The sequence below is a fragment of the Sebastes fasciatus genome, chromosome 4 (assembly GCF_043250625.1).
Source record: "Sebastes fasciatus isolate fSebFas1 chromosome 4, fSebFas1.pri, whole genome shotgun sequence".
Taxonomy (NCBI): Eukaryota; Metazoa; Chordata; class Actinopteri; order Perciformes; family Sebastidae; genus Sebastes; species Sebastes fasciatus.
In genome coordinates this window covers 6,646,133-6,666,576 of record NC_133798.1, presented here as the reverse complement: position 1 = coordinate 6,666,576, position 20,444 = coordinate 6,646,133, and the positions used below count along the sequence as shown (strand labels likewise).

Genomic DNA, 20,444 nt, shown 5'->3' with positions numbered 1-20,444 from the left:
TGTCTAATCTTTGGTTGTTGTTCAGTTATTGTTCTACCTAGAGGATGTAACAATCATGTAGTTTATGTTCAGTGTTTACATCTCTTTCCTCTCAATCTGGGGACCAGGGTTAAAAAAGACAGTAGTGCCATATTGGCTGAAAATCAACACATAGCCTATTGAAACTCAGTAGTATTGAAACTCAGTTTTAAACCTAGTTGGAGCCATTTCATTTTTATACATTATAAACAAGGAACATGTGTAACATCTCAAATTGCATCAATCAGAATCGAGACCGAATCATGAAACTCATCATGTGCATCACGGTGTGACGATGCCTCCCAAAGGACAAACCAATGTCTCATACTTGTCAAAGTTTTTCTGCCAAGACTTTTTTTTCTTTGAGGTATGAATGTAATTGATTTTTCAATGGAAATTAAATTGTTTTAACTATATCTATATTCTTGGTAGTTTATTGTGGTCCTTGCTTTTTATATGACGGTATTACTTGTATTGTTTCAGTTGCCCCCTTATGCTGTTACAATCGCTCCTTCACATGGAAGCAGATGTAACATTTGACTTCTAGTGTTTGAATCAATATTTTGACTAACATTGCTTGTAAACACATTTGATGATTGTTAACAAGTACAACACAAATACAAGTTACCTCCATAAAAATTGTATCCAAACAGCTCCAAAGAGGTTTTTGAATAATGACATCAAAATTGCCCCTTGATCTCCACCAATAATATCAACTAAGGAGGGTCCTGGAGTTCTATCGGTTTTAGGTTTGTGTATCAAACATGCATTTTCAAGAGCCTGTTTTAATGTTGTGCTCACATGGGGAAAATTTCTAAATAAAGTTGTGTTTAATCAATTTACCACAAATTAACCCAAATTAAGTGTTAGTCAAGCAGAGTAGGCTACGTACTGGTTGCACTGGACTTTATGGGAAGAGGGTGTTAAGAGGGGAGTCATTAGGGGCCCCAACAGCAATATTTTTATCCAGCCCACTGCCCAAGGCCTTCAGTAAAATTCAAATCCCAGTAAATTGTTTCATATTCCCATACTTCCAGCAATTTATATTACATTTTTATAGAGAGAACAGAACAGAAATAAACCATTTACATCATACTCTCGTGATGTATAGTACGTAGACCTCCAGGGGTCCCAAAAAGTCCAGTCTTGTGAATCAAGTGCTTTGTGCTAGTTTATCATCAACTAACAGGATAAGGGCCTTAAAGGGTGGGTCCTGCTTTATCAATTCAATTGAACTTGATTTATGCCTGTATGCCCTTCATTGTTTCTGTTTTGTGTTTATTGTTGGATATGGCTCTGCGGCCAGGTCTAGCAGAGAACATTGTACACATTGTAACAGGGGCCCAGCAGTCAGTCCAGCCGTAATGCTAAAGCATCATATAGGTCTAGGTTTCTCATATTTTCTCGACTTCACACACTGGGATCATTGTTTGCTTATATTTTTTTCTCCAAACTGTTAGACGACACACATTTAGGCCACCTACTAATGACAAAGCACCTGCGCTTATTTTTTAAAAACAAATCCCTCTACTTCCTGTCTCTGACTGGGTAACCGTGACTACCTTGACACAACTGTTCATTAATCCAATCGGAGCGGCCCAAAGAGTCATCTCTCCCCTTCCCTCAGCCAATAAGCAGGGGCGATCACATGGGAGAGGGAACACCGTGATTTGTATCCTTTCTGTTGGGGTGGGGTGGGAGGGGGGTGGATTAGTCAGGGATTACCCATCAGACACAGGGGGACATGCATTTAATTTCCTGACCAAAGTAAAATGGCGGAATTGCTAGATGACATGATGAAGTGATGTTTAGGCCGATAATAAAGCTCGTTCCAGTCATGCACACCACAAAGATGTTTGGTGTTCATGTTGCTTTCACTTTCACATTGTCTTTCTGAGGCCCTGTTCAGACCTGGTATTAACATGCGTCCTCGGTGATCCAATCACAAGTGGACAGCTTTAAGTACGTCTGTTCACACCCGGCATTAGAATGGGTCTCCACATGCGTCTCCACATGTGATCGGATCTCACGTCCCCGCTCCATATGCAAATAAACACGTAGTAAACACACGGCTAATACAGCAGCCGTTGTGATGTGATATTACAGGAATGTCAGTAGTAATATCCTACATATCCGTGAATTCTGGTACATTTTATTAACATAATAAAAGGTTATTGTACCGGAGGTTCCCGGGGACCTCCGCTCCACCGGCACCGCTGCTTTTGCCAGACAACAGCGGAGTACAGAGCTTCAGAGAGCCGGGGAGGAGAGAGAACAGTCGGGCGGACGGACGGACGGTAGGGTATCAGCTCCGTGCAAAGCAGCGGAACAAAAACAGACACATCTCCATCGGTATGATAATAATGCACTTCCTGTGCCTAGTCTGATAGTCTGTAGATATTTAGCCTATAGATAAGATATATTTTAATGAAATACAGATGTACCGACAGAATACAGTAGAGCACAGAAGCTGTTTCCATGCTGACAGGCGCTTGCGTCTGCCTGTTTATTCACCTGTACTTAGAGCTGTCGACTTGTGATCCGATCACTCAGGACGCATGTTAATACCAGGTCTGAACATAGAAACTGTAGACCTATTGCTCCTCTCTATTGCCCTCTTAATCGAGACCTTCGTCAGTTTCTTTTCCCTGACCTGTGATCCCTGTAGTATCTCTTGACACGGATCCATTATGCTCATGGAGGAAAATCAACACATTCATACGCCCTGATCAGTTTCCAGTTACAAACCTGCTGCCAAGTAGGCTGTTGCTTATTTGTCATACAGAAACAGCAGACACAACCGGGAAACCCGACACTGCCACCCATCTCGGGGACGTGGCATTAAAAGGGAACTCCATTCTGTCAGCATAAACCTTTATATAGCAACTGGCTCCTGCAGGGAGTCACTCACATATTTAAAAGCCATTTTCAATTCATAACCAGTTTTCTTCCCTGGGGAGGGGGGGTCAGCGAGGTCACTGGGTCGGTATTTCCCAGTGAGAACACCACCTAGGCTTGTCCTGTCACCGCTCACTGTGTAACAGTCAGTCCTGGGACAGCTTGTTCATCTTCTATTGTGTTGTCATGAGTTGTGCGCCCTCCTTCTGTCACCATGGCTGAGTCAAGGCTTCCAGAAAAAGAAAAGGCGGGGGAGTCCACAGTGGAAACTCCGTGCATGCCAAGACAACCTGCTGGGATGATCGCTCTGGCCTCTTCTTTGACATTTCATGGAGCGACAGCACGTTGTTATGGGGCTGCCAGGCACGCACATTTCCTGCCTGGCATTTGTGCTGCTCCCCTCCCAGGGCTGTCTAATTATTTACCCATGGTATGATAATTTACCTCATGACTTATTTCACAAACAGAGCAGGAGAGAGAGAGAGAGACAGAGAAAGAGTGAAGAGGAATGCAAAAAGCCCCTAAATTACATTCCACTTCCGCCCATCTTGACACCAGTAATGGCTCCAGTGAGGAATACAGGAATATTTGCTGTTCATGCAACTGTTTACCCAGAGAACACAGCAGCCTGTATTTGCCTTTGTGTGTGAACACACATATTCATGAACCGACTCTGGGTAGTGGTTATGATCTGCCTCGTGTTGCGTTGCAAATGAGCTGAGAGCAGCCATGATGACTAATCCAAAAGCCTTGTCCTGAAATGCCAGTTTAGCACCAGTCCACACAAGGTTATCCTCGGCTAGATGGCCTGGCAACAGTATGTCATAAACAGAACCGTAGCCAAGATGTTTTAAATACTGAGGACAGGAGTCCAAAGACTCCCAGTGAAACCCCACCTGCCTAAAGGGGTGTTCAGACTGAACAAAACTCATTTTAGAGGGGGTCTGAGGAGTACGTAAGAAGCCGATGCAAAGACACGTGAACATGGATTTGCTCTGAGCACAAACTGAGGCACTAGATGAAGATGTTTCAACTTGAGTTAAAAAAAAGTGTGCTTATCATGAGGCTTATCAAGTTATTTTTTATAAAATGGTCACTATATCCTGACAGTAGTGCATGAGACAGGTAATCTGAAAGAAATCGGATACCTCTGTGTCCTCCGGTGCTCCTAAAGGCATCTGCAAGATTTCACAGACCGGAGGAAAACAAGCAGTCGGAGCTGATCTGGAGTCTGCCATCCACAGCTGCCGTCTTTATATTCTGTTACTGTAATGCCTATTTCTCACCTCAAATGTTCTCAGAAAGATCTTGTGGTGTACTGTTTAGTTGTAAAATGAGAACGTTTGTGACCCGGCCACCATGTTGAGATCAGTTGAGGAAATACCAAACACCGCCCACCAGCCGGAGCACAGCCAATAAGAACGCTCTCTCTCTGAAATGACCTGTGATTGGCCAAAATCTCCTGTCACAGGCTAGATTTTTTAAAGCCTGAAAAAAAATGACAATATGCTGAAAGGTTATTATGGAATTTTTGCGCAATGATGCCAAAACATTTCTGCCTACTGGAGCTTCAATTTCTTCCACAATTAATTAAGTAACTCTATTACTGTTTGTTTTGGTAGCCTGACTACAGCCGAGAGGAATTTATTGGAGAAAATAGTTAAGACAGCATCTCTCCTTTGATTTCTGAAGTTGGGCCTTCTAAAAAGCTTCTAAAATCGAATTGTTAGAGATCTTTCATTCATCTCACCTTTTTGAGAAAGGAAATCTTAATGGTTCAAAGCCACTCCCAAGGCTATTGGACCCTTGAATAGTAAACCTCTTGTACCAGTTACCAGTGCAGTTATTTATTTTGTGTATTTATATGAAGGTATTTGTGTATGCTGTGTTGAATGTTGTCTGTCTTGTTTGCACTGTTTGCAACATGTCCATGTAGTAAAATATTTTTTAATTATGCATCAGCTTTCATTAAGTATTCTGACCTACAGTAGGCAGGGAGGTAAGGAGTAATGGACAAAAACCGCATAATTAGAGGAAATGGATTCCATCAACATGTCCTTGCTATTGTGTGAAAGCTGCATTTGCAGCCAAATCCTTCGTCTTAGTGCTTGTGGTTCCATCTACTGTTGCTTGAAATGTGATCCAAGACACTTTACTGTGTATATACAGCTCGACCGCATCAATTAAAGCATCGTCTGTCTGCACTCAACATACCCAAGCCACTGAAGTCAAATAAAAGACTGAGTCAGAGGGCAAGATTTTATTTTCACAAGATAAATATAGAAAAACAAAATGTAAAATTGCAAAGTATGCTGAGCTTTGAGTCAAAATAAACCCTCGCTGTGTAAATTGGACAAAAAAATGGAAAACATTTTCAGAGGGTGAAGCTGCCCTGTCATAGGTTGAGGTCTGGTTTAGGCCTGCATGCCCTCTAACTGACATCTACATTGAACTCTCAAAGAAGGAAGCATCAAAACTAGTGAAATCACTTAACAAGTATCTCAAAACAGAGTTAGAATCTCAAAAACAAGAGAAAAGGAACCAGTCTTCTGTAAAATCTTGCCACTGCTTACATGGTTTACAAGGCAAATTAGGAGTAGCAATTGATCTGAAAAAAAAATCCAGCATCCCTGCTTTTAATTGATGTTTTCTCCTGAAAGTGTTTAAACTACTGTCCTTCAGGCACTGGCGGGGGGAAGCACATATGCAAGCACCTGCATCCCAAAAATAAGGCGATCAAAGCAAAAAAAAGTCTGAATACAGGAATGAGAAATCATCAACAATAAATCTGAATAAAAAGAAAGCAGAACAAACAGAAATCATTCATTTTGACACTGAGAAACAAAAAGTTTGAGGATTGTCCTTTGTCGTATACAGCGTTATAATAATGTCATGAAGCGGTTGTTGCTTGGGTGACTGATGAAGGAGGGAGACTTTATGTTTGTTAGTGTTACCAACATGTCGCTATGTCTTTTCAACTTCAAAAACTACAAAACACCAAAGTGCAAAAACTGATATTTCTTCCCCATTAAATGTATTTATTACACGGCTTTGTTGAATACTCGATTCTGATTGGTCAATCACAGCGTTCTACGGTCTGTTATTTCTTTATAGCAGACCGTTGCTATGTATAACGGACCATTTGTATGGGCGCAGCTCTGATGTCGGACTCTGGCAGACCCTTTTTGTGTAAAATTATTGATTTCTTAAGTAAGTAGCCGTGTAATAAGCGGGATAATGTACAGCTAACGGGTCATTGTTGTAAAATAAACCCCTTCAGGGTTAATGTCGGGGTTTATTTCACAAAAATGACCGGCTCACTGTACATTATCCCTTACGTGTCTCCTTCTTCCCAACAGCATCATCCAGTTAAACCGTCTCTGACTGACAGCTCCCCCCAAAAGAACTTAAAAACAACATGGATATACATCCTTAACCCACCCTGCACCGTATGAGAGCCAGGGACGCCCAACTCCCTTATAATCACTATAACTGCTTATTAAAACCTTTTCATTTTCATCATTGTACATTATACAGTTTGTAAAATGTGTTTTTTTTGTACAAAGCATACATCCAAAAGCGTGTGATTTGAGAACCGGCGAGTCTGGCCACAGGAGGAGGAGGTGGTGTTGGTGGAAAAAGAGGGAGTAAAAAGGAGGGAGAATAGGAGACACAAAAGGTAAACTGAGATCCAATGGGGAATTAAAGGGGAAGATAAAAACGGGAAAAGATGGATGGAAAAAGGGAAGATGAACCAGAGAGAGAGATTTGTGCCTTCTCAGGTGGTATTTCTAGCCGGAGTGTGAGTGTATTTATAGAGCAGGGGGATGGTAATCGATAGGCTCATTAAGTCCTCCTGGTAGGAACAGTTCAATAGAAACACACACAGCTCCTGTCGCCATCATTAAACTCGTCTGCTTCCACACAGCTGTAAGCCCTGTCGCCTCTCCTGGAGGAGCCCTCAGTTCCGCAAAGCAGCCAACCTGCAATGTGTGAAAAACGTGAGTTTAATTGTTTGGAACTTTTGAGAATTGAGATACAAGCCTTAATAAATGCAAGGCATACGTGGTGCATAGATTGCACTTCTCTCCCACTAGATAACAAAAAAAATATTCAAGGTTACATCACCCCTCTGTGTGAAAGGTTCAAAAGATCAAGGAACTCGGTATCATCAATTCTTACAATGTCATAGGCTGCAAACTTTTTGGGGTAGTTTATTTGATTTCTTTGCCAAGCCTTTTAATAAGGACTGTTGCTGACTGAAGAAATTCTTACTCATCTAATAATTAAATGATTTATTCAACTAATTGTTTTGTTAATTTAACTGAAAAATCTGTCAAATTCTGTTTCCAGTATTACTGTCCATGTGCTGATATTCTTAGTCGACCAAAACCTTAATGACCATTACTACAAACTACAAGGAGGCAACACAAGAAACTCTTGTGTACATTGTGATTTCCTTGATTTAAAGAATATACTGTACTGTGCTTTTTAAGTTAAGGCTACATGACCAAGCATTGTCTACTTTCCTAACCCCAGTTCATTTGACTAGTCTGATAACCCATTTCACATTAATGCAATAACTTCCTTCTGCCTTTGAGACACTATCGGAGCTGAACATATTGTTTCTTTCTCGTTCACTTATGACTTTGCAACTACAACAATTGTGTTCAGTGTGTGGGGGGAAGTAGCTTGCTGTGTAATCTAATTTCCTGATCTCATGCTCTGTCCTAACAGCAAAATTGCCTGTTCATGTGCAACTTGTTAGCCCAGTGCCAGAGAATGAAAAGAGTGTACCAGGTGAAAAGTGGCAAGATGCAGTGTGTTGCTTAAAGGTATAATATGAAAGAATTATCTAAAAAACAATGTATAGACAAAAATGATCCTCTCAACCATTACTTCTGAACCGCTAGAAGTGTGTGGTGGTGTCTGTATCTGCAGAGACCCTGCAGCCCTCTGCCTGCCCTTTCTCTTTCCTTCTTATTTTGCTGTGTTCGGGACGTTTCTGGGCGTCTGCAAAGGGCCTTTGGGCCCCACGTGGGGGTGTAACCCCCAGCCAATAACAGCCTACAGGTTGTGCAGCCTGTTCGGGTGGTCAAATACCGCCGCTTTGTCAACACCCCTCGATGTCTGACACCCAGGGTTTCCGCCAGAAAAGTTCTTAGGACTCCTCAAAAAAGCATGCAGGAGACCAGAGAGAAAGACATTGTGTGTGTTCAGCTCTCAGTACTTTTGTAGCTTCTAACTGAATCTCCTGCTTTTTACCTGTTTGTACTTTCACATATCTGCTTTATTTTACTGTTTCGCTTTCAGCTGCATAGGAGTCGTGTTAAGTTGCTGCTGATAATTTTGTGTTTGCTGGCTTTTTTTTTATTGATTTTATTTATTTATTGTTATTTAATTTTTTTTCTTATCTTTCTACTTAATTTTGAACTATCATTCCCTGTGTAGATATGTTATTATACATTATTTTGTCTAGACAGAGGGGGAGGGGGATGAGAAAGTGAAAATGCTCTACGTCAAATATCTGTGAATAATGCTCTTTTTCTTAAATAACTAGAAGCGCACTCGGAGAGCAAAGACCTCCGCCAAGGCAGGTTTCATGTACGTCGCCGATAGAAAGCGGCCGTATTTGATGGATGAGAACGGGTTGTGGGTTTTTATGTGCACGTGCTCCAGTGTTCCCCCTGCTCCTCTGTCTCTCCTCTGCTGTGTGCAGAGTGCTGCGAACGGTGTCTCAGTCATACACAGCGGACAGGATGCATTCATTCAAAATCCGGCAACTCTGCATCTTCCCGCGGGGTTGAGCGGAGGTGTGTGTGTGTGTGTGTGTGTGTGTGTGTGTGTGTGTGTGGGTGTGTGTATTCAACTGCCATGAATCAATCAGAAAATAACGTTTTAATTCCCTAATTCACTGTTTTGTTCTCACTAACGCCGCTCCCTCTCTACAGTCACTCTATAGCTCGCTCGACCATCGCTGCTCTCTCTCTCTCTCTCCCTCTTTGAGCCGAGGAGGATGGGCCAACTTTGAAGGCTGTGTGTTTACAAACAGCAACTGAGAAATGTAGTTATATCTTTAAGGAAATATGAGCCAGACACAAAGATGTTGCTTCTAACCTCTAACCCAGTAGTTATGGGATGGAACATATTGTCCTGTACCAAGTAGAGACACTGGTCCTTACCGTCGAGACAGCAGGTCCTCCCTCTCCTGGCTTCGTGAGCTCTCTGCACCTGCACCCACTGAGGTGGCTCCTGCAGGCAGCTGGCTGAGCTGATCCATCACCTCCAGGCCGCTCTCCTCTGCTATTTGGTGGATCAAGTCATCCACCTGTTCCTGAGGCGTGGTCAGCGTCATTGCCGAGCTCATGGAATCATCCATCACCTGGTGTGGGGATAAGACAAAAGAAAACTCAGGCCAGAAAGCGCAGAACTGGGTTTGACTTTTAACGACTTAAAGTCAGACAGAATATCTAACATGCAGTTTTCTAAAGCCCACCAAGCACTTGACCAAAACACTGTATTAAAATACATTTACAAGAACAAAAATGCATATTGGTCTGCAAACACTCACTGAAGTGTGGACGTCGAGGTTTTGAACTTGGGTTTCAAACTTATCCATGACCGCAGAGACCTTTTGGAGATCCATGGAGTTCAGAGCTTTGTCCAGAGCTTTGGTCACCTGGCCCATGTTTTTGGTCACCTGATGGAAAAAATGCCTTTATAATGTATTTGTCTTGAAGGACAGAAATGATGTGCTAATATGAATAGAGTTGCTTTATAATCCTACAGTTTGAACATATACTAAAACTGCATATATTCTAAGGCAGCAGGTATCAGTGAGATGACTGAAAACAGTAACTTACTGCCTTCATGGTGACAGCAGTCTGGACTTTAGAGGCCACCGCGTCGAGTCGGGACGCCATGCGCAACCAATTAAGACTTTCATTTTTTTTCCGGATAGCGTTCTCCGCATAAACTCTGGCACATTCCACATTCTTCTGTTGCAAAGCCTGATGATGAGAAAAGGACACTGTTAACACTCAAAAACTGCATCTGCAATTCATCTTTAGAATACCTCATTTAGTAAAATCTTCCATGTAAATATACATACTGTATATATATATATATATATATACATATATATATATATATATATATACATACTGTGTATATATATATATATATATATACACAGTATGTAGGGGTACAGGGTCAACTACAAGTATTTAGTTGTGTTTAATCGTTTTCTTGTTTTCTTAAAGAAAATTTGCTTTGGAATCTCTTTTTATGTCTTGAATTAATTTGTGTTTTATTCACATGCAGTTGGCATATACCGCATGCCACGTGTCTTCAGACACTGATTTGTGTCCTTGTGTTCTACTCCCCTGCACAAGTTGTGGGCAAACACTGGATGCATTGGGGAGGATTAGGGATGCACCGATAACGGATCGGATATCGGGTCGATACTGACTCAAATAGCTGGATCAGATATCGGTGACAAAGGGGCCGATCTATTCAATTCAATTCTATATATATATATATATATATATATATATACTATATACGTTATATACTGCTGGGATTTTAACTCCTGTTTAAGTTTTGACCAATTTGTAGCTGATTTAAGAAGGTTTACAACTGAGTTGTAATTCCTGTTAATTTTTAAGATTTTATTTTTTTTACCGAGTTACTGGTGTAAGATTTAATATTAATATTATTATTATTTTTTGTATTTTTGCCTTTATTTGATTGTGATAGTATAGACATGAAAGGGGGAAAAAGATGGGGGATGACATGCAGCAAAGGACCCCGGGCCGCTGCGGTAAGGACATGGGCGCCCTCTCTATCAGGTGAGCTACCAGGGCGCCCCATTTATTATTTTAATAATAAATAATTCAGTAAATTTATATCTATGTATTTATTTTTTAACATTTTGTTTCACTAAGTTAGGAAAGCGATGTTTAAATCAAGCCTGATGTTGCCTTACACATAAAAGAATGCGAGACATACAGCTTATTAATCAAACACTGGTATCGCATCAGTACTTGGCATTGGCCGATATCCAAAGCCCAGGTATCGGTATCAGTATCGGGACTGAAGAAGTCAGATCGGTGCATCCCTAGGGAGGATGCATCTCTGGTGTGAGTGACTATGCACTGTAGTGGACCAAAAGGCTACTGTATATGATACGCTTTTTAAAATACAAAACCCCCCAAAAATAGAGACATGAAATAGAGAAAAGCAGGCAACTCTTCGCTGAAGCTGTTATTAGTATGTGTTTAGTATTTGTACCAGATCAAAATCTATAACAGTTTACATCAATTACCCAAATTAATTATCTAAATGACTCACTGATGAGGCTTTAGCTGTCCATGTTGTAGCTTGTGCTGCCTGATGAGACCAGGGCAGCAATCTTTTAAATCCCCTTTTTAATAATAGTTTAATTGTGTGGATTGCATCTTGAAAAGTGTAGCTCACATAGCGTTACTAATACTAACGATCATAATCCTTTCAACAGGAATAAAAATCAACAACAACAGCTTCCTGCATATTTCAAATGCATGTGAGCCTGTTAGACAGGATATGATATGAGAAGTGAAGTGAAGTGAAGTGAAGAAATCTCTCTGGCCAGTGAGAGGATAAGGGATCGTTGAAACCCTACTGTTGCATGAGAGAAGTCAACTGGACTTCAAAACAGGAACGGCAATACCTAATGACCTTATAGCAGAAATATTTACAAAACAACTAAGCGCTCCTTGTCAATGCTTAAGTTGTACTGCCCCCCGATGACTGATGTGTGAAACTCCTGCTGTCATTTGACCAGTAGAATGAACATAAATAATCTACAACAAGAAAAAGATTTTCAATCGTGGAGCCCCAAAACTGACAAAGGGCAGTAAAAGGTTATCAGACAAAATACAATTGAATATATCAATAAATATTACTCTTGGTTAAATATTTAAAATGGATTGTAAAAAGAAATACATATCTTTAAGTTCATATATTGCATACATTATTATATTTAACCCTCAATCAGTTGGTGTTCCTTAACCTCAAATAAGTTGCTAAAAGATTAAATATAAAATTTAAATAATAAATTATTCATTTTACGAGCTAATTTTATTTTTAATTCCTTGTTTTTTCATATTGAGTGTGTGCGTGTTTGCTTTTTTAACAACAGTGGAGCAAGAGGACGGTGTGGCTAGATAGCTTAGCAACAAACACAAGCTAAACTCACTGAGAACCGGCTTTCTCAGCTCGCTACCTTAGTCATAAAACTACTCCATTAAAGGAAATCACAATCATCCATATACTGCGTACTCTTGTGTATATGTACACACTATATACCCCAATGATAGCTTAATCATTTCAAGGCAAGATAATGGTGATAAAGTTAGCTAACTAACACTAATTAGACATTTTTAGTTAAGTTTATTTGACATTATGAGACAATACATTAAATCACACACATCGGCAACTATGATATCTAACACTAGATAAGTGTGTTTATTATTTATATACATTTTATTTAATGTTTTTTTAACATGCTTTTTATGTTTTTTCTATTCATTTTTCTTTATTATTTCAAACTTACTTTGATTGTATCTTATATTTTTATATTTTCATTTACTCATTATTATAATTATTATAATAATACTTATTATTATGTAGCTCAAGTATATTTGATACAAGGATAGGTTCATTATCAATAATATATCACTACCACATTACTTTCTATAATTATTCATTTCTTATGTTATTTTTCTGCTTTCAATATTTGTTTTATAAACAAAATAGAAGAGAGAAAAAGATATTCTGTATGCAGATGATATCCATCCGGATGCTTTACATTGTTCACTTGTGCTTAACAGAGCAGTTAAAGAGTGAATACTACCTTAAAAACCAATCCCTGCTGCTAACGCTTAAATTTTTTTCTCTCAGCGCATTTTAATCTTTATCAACATTCCCTGATATTGAAATGCTTGAGGTCACAGTAGAGATGAAGACGGACAATGGTGAAGGGACATTGTGATCACAGTATACTGTACCTATGGCATGCATTCAGCCGCAACAATAACCCAATGGCTTGGCCTTAAGCTTGACCCAGTTTGCTCACCTTCTTGACCTTGGCCTGCTCCTTCTCAGCGTCCTTCTCTGCCTTCTTGGACTGTCTCTCAAGCTGCTTGCAACTGAACTGTGAACCACAGAGAAAGATGAATAAAGGAATAAATAATCCACTTGTATAAATTATATCAAGCTGACACGGATTAAACCTTTTCATAGATACATACCTTTAGCTGGAAGAGTGTGTCTGTGGAGACAGTTAGAGACAGAGTTATGTAGTGTATGTAATGTAAACTGTCACAATGGGTTGTCTTTTGCAGCAATATGCTAACTCTACATTATATACTGAAACGTTGGCTTTTCATTCTCTGAGACTGATGACAAACTGATAAGGTTTGTCCGGTCTATCTTTTCTTTGCTTGAAGGTAAGAAACATTTTCACTGAAAAAGTACAACAATGAATGATACTAAAAAAACAGATTGGAAAAGTAATGAGATGTATAAATGCACATTTTACTTCTGACCAACTCCAAACATTGTTTCCAGCAGTAACTGGAAAACCTTCATCTAGTCATAACCTAAATAATCAAATTTTCTCATGTCTTTGCCTAATCCTGACACAGGCAGCTCCCTCTTGGAAATGTACAAGTTAGGCCTTAAAAATTTATGTTTTGCCTTTCTTGTCAAATGTGTGACTGGAACTTCTGTCCCCTAGGGGCCATTTGTGATTTTGTGGGAGCTTCTAGTGCTGTTTGACAAAACAAAATTGACAAATATTGTGTAAAAGATGCTAAATATACACAGCTTGAAACAGTAGACATTTTTGTACCATAAAACCATATAGGGGGAAATGCCGTCAAATACAAACCAAAACGTCAACAAAATACAAACAACCAATACAGTAAAAAAGAGTAGGGATGCACTGATCCAACTTTTTCCGTCCCAATACCGAAATCGATACCTGGGCTTTGGGTATTGGCCGATACCGAGTACCAATCTGATACCAATGTTTAATTAATAAGCCTCACTGTGTGGAAGTGACTGGGATCATTATTACCTCCGCCAAGGCCAAAGGCCTTGGCGGAGGTAATAATGATGTCGGTCTGTTAGCAGGATTTGGAGGGGTGGAGTGTGGCACAATGAACAATCCATTAGATTTTGGTGGTGATCCGGATCATGAGTGATGACGCGACTGATGACGCGTTGATGACGCGTTGATGACGCGTTGATGACGCGTTGATGACGCATGACCCTGCCTTCTTCCTTCTGAGAGCAGAGAGATACGTGTGTGGATGTGTGGCGAGACATTGAGGTGCGGGAGCCGTTGGCCGTCCGCGGTGAGAAAGAAAAAAACGGTATATGACGGGATGTCAGACAACGTAGTGTAACGTTATACAGACATAACAAGGCTGCTGAATGAGAGAGGCATCCGCCGATACGTTACACGGAAACACACCGTGTTAATAATAAGCCGACCACCTCACGGTACCGCCAGCTGTGAGCTGTGATCTGTTTTTAAAGTCACGCACCTTGGTGGAGGTCTAGTTTTATGTGTAAGGCATCAGGCTCGACTTAAACATTGCTTTCTTAACTTTGTAAAACATAACAAATAAATACATAGATATACATTTACTAAATTGTTATTTATTGTTAAAATAATAAAATCGTACTAATCGTAGCAACTTGGTAAAAAAAAATTCTAAATTAACAGGAATTACAATTCAAGTTTAAACCTTTTTCGTAACAAATTGGTCAAAATTTAAACAGGAATTCAAATTCCAGTATATAATGTATATAGTATATAAATCGCCCCCATTGTCACCGATACACGAACCAGCTATTTAAGTCAGTATCGGCCCGATATCCGATCCAGTAACGGCATCGGTGCATCCCTAAAAAAAGAGTAAACAAAGAAGTTTGTTTCTGGAAGGGCTGTTATGGTGATCCAGTAATGGGGAAACGACAAAACATTACTATTATTATTATTATTATTATATCTTATTTTTATACTTATCAATTAAATTATAAGTGTAATCATGACTTTTTATAGTGCTTCCTGTAATGTAATGTGTTAAATGTAATGTATTGTTGTTGTTTTTTCTTTTTTCTTATCTGGACCTTGAGTCTGCAATAAAGTTTGAATTGAATTGAATTGAAATGTCCCAATAAATATAATCAAGGAGGGCAATAAATACAACCTGGAAAAAATACTTAATTCCTCACCCTGGTGCAATAAGCTCCAGTATCTCTCAGCTATAAGTCGACATGTTTGTGTACCAGTGGAAACCTCAGGAAGTGTCTATGAGTGTCTATCAGTCTGTCGAGGCTGCACTAATGACAGTCAGAGAGGAGTGTGACAACCCTAACATAACACTCATTTGTTAGGAACAGATACAGTGACAGTAAGACAAGATGTTAAATCAAACCAAAAGCCGAAATTCCAGTTAGATAATGATAAACGAATGAAGTGAAAACAGATCTGACAGCTAACCATGCTAACCTCTTTAGCCACCCACCCGAGCTAACAGGCTAACAGGCTAACAGGCTAACAGGCTAATGTCACTAGATTGGTGGTTTTACTAAACACAGAGGCAACTCCTATCGAGATGGACCGTCCAGCGGTTAAAACACGACATACCCTCCATGTCAAGACCGATATGAGGTCAGGTGATCACAGGAAAGATAGCTTTCAGCTCCTCAGCAGTAGAGTCGTGTTGGTTTGTTTTGATGTCAGAAACTGGATTGACGCAGCACTTCCGGGTCTGAAAGTAGTCACGTGATCAGATTTCTTCTTCTTCTCCTTGATGTTTTTGTTGGCTGCTAAACAACGAGATGGTTTGTTAGCGCCCTCAGGTAGCACGGAGGGAGTGTGGATCCAAACAATACATGTCTATGGTCCACTATGGTTCACTCAAACACACTGATCCTCAGCCTGACATGTCTTCCTCTTTCTCACTAGATATAGAGCATATTTTCTTTTGAAAGTGGCCTCCAGGTTACAGCAGCATATATATAAACATAATATTATTATTCAGTGCCTGGACCCTGTCAGTCACAGCCAGCATCAGATATGTCTCTGTTTGTGAAGCTATTTAGTGGAGGACAAAAGGTGAGAGAGATGTGCTGTCAACAAGAGGAGACTGAGACACTTCTAGAGGGAGAGGAGTTGCTGATGAAGAAGAAAGAGTTTCTGAAGAAAAAGATTGACCAGGAACTTCTGATTGCCAAGAAAAACAGCCGAAAGAACAGAAGAGGTGAGATATTTAAAAAGGTGTTGATATATATATAATTCTTTAATTAACATTCAAGCATAACTTAGAATTAAAGCTGCCAATATATTGGCATGTAGAAGTCCTCAGGCCTGGACTGCTCTGAACAACAACAACAACTCTGGGCAGATTTGACCAAGTACAGTCGAGTTACAACAGCTTGTTGTTTAGTGGCCAAGCATGTAAATTCTCTGCCACGCTACGGCACGACAGCTCAAACTTTTAATAACTTTTCATCGCAGAGGTCTTTAGATTGTACTGACCAAATTTGAAAAAATCTGGTTAAATCTCAAAGAGGAGTTCATCAAACTACAGAGCCTGGATTGGCCAAAAATGCATGAAAAATTCACACAAAATAAAAAATTTCAAACTTCCTGGTGGGTTTAGAGTGTGGCCCGAAGACACTTTTTTTTTTAAAGGTCCCATATTGTAAAAAGTGAGATTTTCAGGTCTTTACATTATAAAGCAGGTTTAAGTGCTATATAAATACTGTTAAACTATCAAAACGCTCAATATACAGAGAAATACACACAGTGTACACACAAGTAAACATGGATGCAAACTGTTGCCTAGCAAAGCAATTCTGTTGCAATTCCGTTGAAATGCACTAAAACGGAGCGTTTCAGAGAGAGGGTAAATACATTTATATTCAGGCAGACAGTATTAGGAAAAAAAAGTGTTTTTTGAACATTACCGCATGTAAACATGTTCTATTAGAAACACAAAATACAAGTATGAACCTGAAAATGAGCATGATATGGGACCTTTAAGTATACATGTGAAAATGTGCCTAGCAATTTCCGTACTTCTGGGAGAAATGTACTTTGAGAGCTGCTTCATCGAACTTTTGTAGTTGCCACACCAAAGCACAAGAACCATATCAGATGACAAATTTTAGCACTTTTAATGCATTGTCACAGCAAGTGATGCCAGTAACGTGTTATTTTGTACGTGTCCAAGACTTGAAATTATGATACTTTATCACACAGATGAAAAATGTATAAAGATTCCAAATTAAAAAACAAGTCTTGTTCACTGATTTACATCACTGTGTAAAATGGTCTATTACAGCGAGAGACATTAAAGGGAGAGATACCACAGTGTAGGTAGTATGGTAATGGCCACAGTGAATACGACATGGGGGGGGCGTTCATAAGGGCCCAACTCGTAAACACGGTAAACACCACCCCATTTGAAGGCACCGTATGTCTATTGCCACCTGTATTTTCCCACATTCCTGATAGAAAACTAATTATATACTGTACAGTAACAATTTTAGCTGCCAGTAAGATAACATTGCTCCACAGATATCTGCGTGGTGACTGTGACGTTGCTGTTTTGCTTAAAAATTCCCATGAGTCTGTTTTTCTTTTCATTTGTTGAGAACATTCCTACTCATAAACCGTTTCTCACCGTTCTCTCCTCACAGGGGCTCTGCTGGCGCTGAGAAAAAAAAAGTGGTACGCAGCCCACATCAAGTACATCGACTGCGCTGTTAAGGCCGTGAGGTCCACTCATGAGCACATGTAAGGGAAAAGACATCAGCATAGGAGGTCATTTGAATTAATGACATGCATGAACAGCTGAAAGAAATGTAGGAAGATAAAAACAAGAACTCACACAAAATGTCAGCAATTATTAAAGATAATAGATAGGATTTTGGAAGATTTTCTGAAGCTAAGTGAATGTATGCGGGTGTTATATACCATGAGTTTGGATCCAGCTAATGTTATAACCTTATATACAGTCTATTGTTATAGCATCCTCTTTTTGTGTAAGCCTAATATAGTTTTAAAGAAAGGTCTAACTGAGACAGGAACTTTCCGCTGGCTGTTTCAGAGATATTGTCAACAAGGTGAATGACCTGATCAAGGACATTACAGAGGAACACGATCTGAGTCAAGACATGTCAGACACCCTCCACACATCCGTGAGCTCTGAAGTGGAATTTGATGAGGTGGGCTACAATGACAGTAACTCCTTCAGGGACTTTATTTTAGTGTGACTTTTGTGATTTCAGTCATGGACTTTTGGTGTCTTCAAATGAAACTCGTGAGCTCGTGTTTACAACATGAGAAGTCGTGTACACGATATGCTTGGCGTTCAATTGGTTAAGTCGTGAGAACATCGCTGCTAAGCAACTGCGATATTAACGTCACTGTCGGCGTCTAGAAGCAACGGAGGCTAACAATTTAGCAAGCTAGCAAGTAGATAACATAATGCAGTAAAGATATAATGACAGAGGAAAAAGATGAGTCCGTTGGGAATATCAACATTTTCCTCAGGCATATTACAAAATTATGAAGAAAAACTATTTACGACTAAAATTAACTTCCATGGCCTCTGCCATTTCTCAACAAACACGTCACAAGTCATGAACTCTGAGCTTTCAGAAACTTTCCACTTACGGGACTAAAACAGACTATTCAGTTTAAATAAAAAAATGGTGCCTTGAAATGTGTCGGTGTTTACCGTGTTTACGAGATGAGTCCATATGAACGCCCTCCTCTTATTCACGACCTCATGAGTGGAAAGTTTCTGAAAGCTCAGAGTTCACGAGTTGTGACGTGTTTGTTGACGTTGTCAGAAATGGCGGAGGCCTTGGAAGTTCATTTTTCAGTGCATAATAAGTTAATATATTGTAATTTTAGTTGTATATTGTTTTTCTTCATGATTTTATAATAGTTCTGAGGAAAATGTTGATATTCCCAACAGCCCCATCTCTTTCCTCTGTCATTATGCCTTTGCATTTACTACATTATGTTATCTTCTTGCCAGCTTGCTAAGTTGTTACCCTCTGTGGCTTCTAGACGCCGACAGTAACGTTAATATTGTCGTTGCTTAGCAGCGGTGTTCTCACGACTTAACCAATTGAACTCCAAGCATATCGTGCACACGACTTCCCATGTTGTAAACACGAGCTCACGAGTTTCTTTTGTGCTTTCCCCAGGATGAGCTGCTGGCAGAGCTGGAGAGGCTGGAGGAGATTCTGGATGAGAGTCTCTGTGAGAAGGACAGAGCGGAGGAGAGAGTCTCTTGTCCCAAAGTGTCGCCCACTGCATCACCTTCGCAACCTGGTAAGAACCATCTGAAGATCAGGTTCAGGCAGTTGCAAGTACATGTTTGGTGGCGCTAAAGCTGCAACTTCACATGTTAGCTTCTTTAAAAGGATTTGGAAAGCTGATGATAACAGCTAAACTAAATACCATGCTACAACACAAGGTGCATTTGGTTGGAGTGTCTACTAATTTGTGCAAATTGCTCATTTTTTTGTTGTTTTCTTCTTCCCCAAAGCCAAGCCGGAGAAAGATGAGTTTGAAGATGATTTGGAGTATCTGCGGCGCTGGGTGAATGAACCCTCATAGACACGCCATCAGCGCCAACACATGGAGAGGAGAGGATGATACGCTATTGTTCATGAGTGTTTTATGTTTGAGGACATTTGTCTTCTCCACAGTAAAGTGTTGTCAGTGAAAGCATTTAATGTAATGCACAGGGTATTCCAAAAAACTACAGAATTTATATCTTAGTGAAGTATTATGAGCTCTGTAATAAAGTATTATCATACTGTGAACACTAATTAGGGCATTGTTAACATTTCTAATGACTTAATGATGTTATCTGAACTTGCCCACCATGCATTTTCCCCTTCCCCTCAAACTCCATTGTTTCAGCTTCTCGTGCCTATACTTCAAGAGCCTCACACCAATGTCTTATTATTTGGTATATTTAATTTTTTTTTTTTTATATATATATACGTATATATGTTTTTTGCGGTAGCTGAGAGGTTCTCTTGTCCTTCATCCTGTTGGCTGTCAGGGTCCTTCTTATAAGAGTTTTTGTTTCAAATTGCTGAATGCTATACAAATAAACATATATACAGTATAACACCTGAACCCATATGTGCATAAAAAAAAAAAAAAATGCCACAACATTTGTTCTTGAAATCTGGTACGGACATACTTTGGGCAAGAATCTAACAGCACAACTTCCTTACAGTACAAATTTTAGATCACACTTTCATCAGGATTTTTGTCAAATTAGGAAAAACCTCAACATTGTGTTTATTAAATGTTTCCACCTACTGTTATTTTTCCTAAAATAGAATGAAGTATATCGCAAAAAACAGAAGTCTCATGTGCCCAAAGACCAGATATAGTATGATGAGAAAAACTCACTTTTCAACCAAACGGT

The 20,444-nt window shown here is 39.7% G+C and overlaps 2 protein-coding genes across 2 annotated transcripts; one reads left to right on the top strand and one right to left on the bottom strand.

Moving 5' to 3' along the window:
* Window positions 1-5,161: 5,161 nt before the first annotated feature.
* On the bottom strand, window positions 5,162-15,761 carry chmp1a (charged multivesicular body protein 1A). Its single transcript, XM_074631638.1, has 7 exons — window positions 15,620-15,761; window positions 13,209-13,228; window positions 13,034-13,111; window positions 9,780-9,926; window positions 9,488-9,616; window positions 9,099-9,298; window positions 5,162-6,899 (listed from the first exon to the last, which is right to left on the bottom strand). Exons 1-7 carry the CDS (start codon window positions 15,624-15,626, stop codon window positions 6,878-6,880), a joined length of 603 nt encoding a protein of 200 aa, XP_074487739.1. The 5' UTR covers window positions 15,627-15,761; the 3' UTR covers window positions 5,162-6,877.
* Window positions 15,762-15,919: 158 nt separating this feature from the next.
* Window positions 15,920-19,830, top strand: LOC141765571 (charged multivesicular body protein 4b-like). The gene is made up of 5 exons (XM_074631639.1): window positions 15,920-16,235; window positions 17,680-17,776; window positions 18,090-18,207; window positions 19,201-19,327; window positions 19,545-19,830. The coding sequence occupies exons 1-5, from the start codon at window positions 16,052-16,054 to the stop codon at window positions 19,613-19,615; spliced, it is 597 nt and encodes a 198-aa protein (XP_074487740.1). The 5' UTR covers window positions 15,920-16,051; the 3' UTR covers window positions 19,616-19,830.
* The last annotated feature ends 614 nt before the right edge of the window (window positions 19,831-20,444 follow it).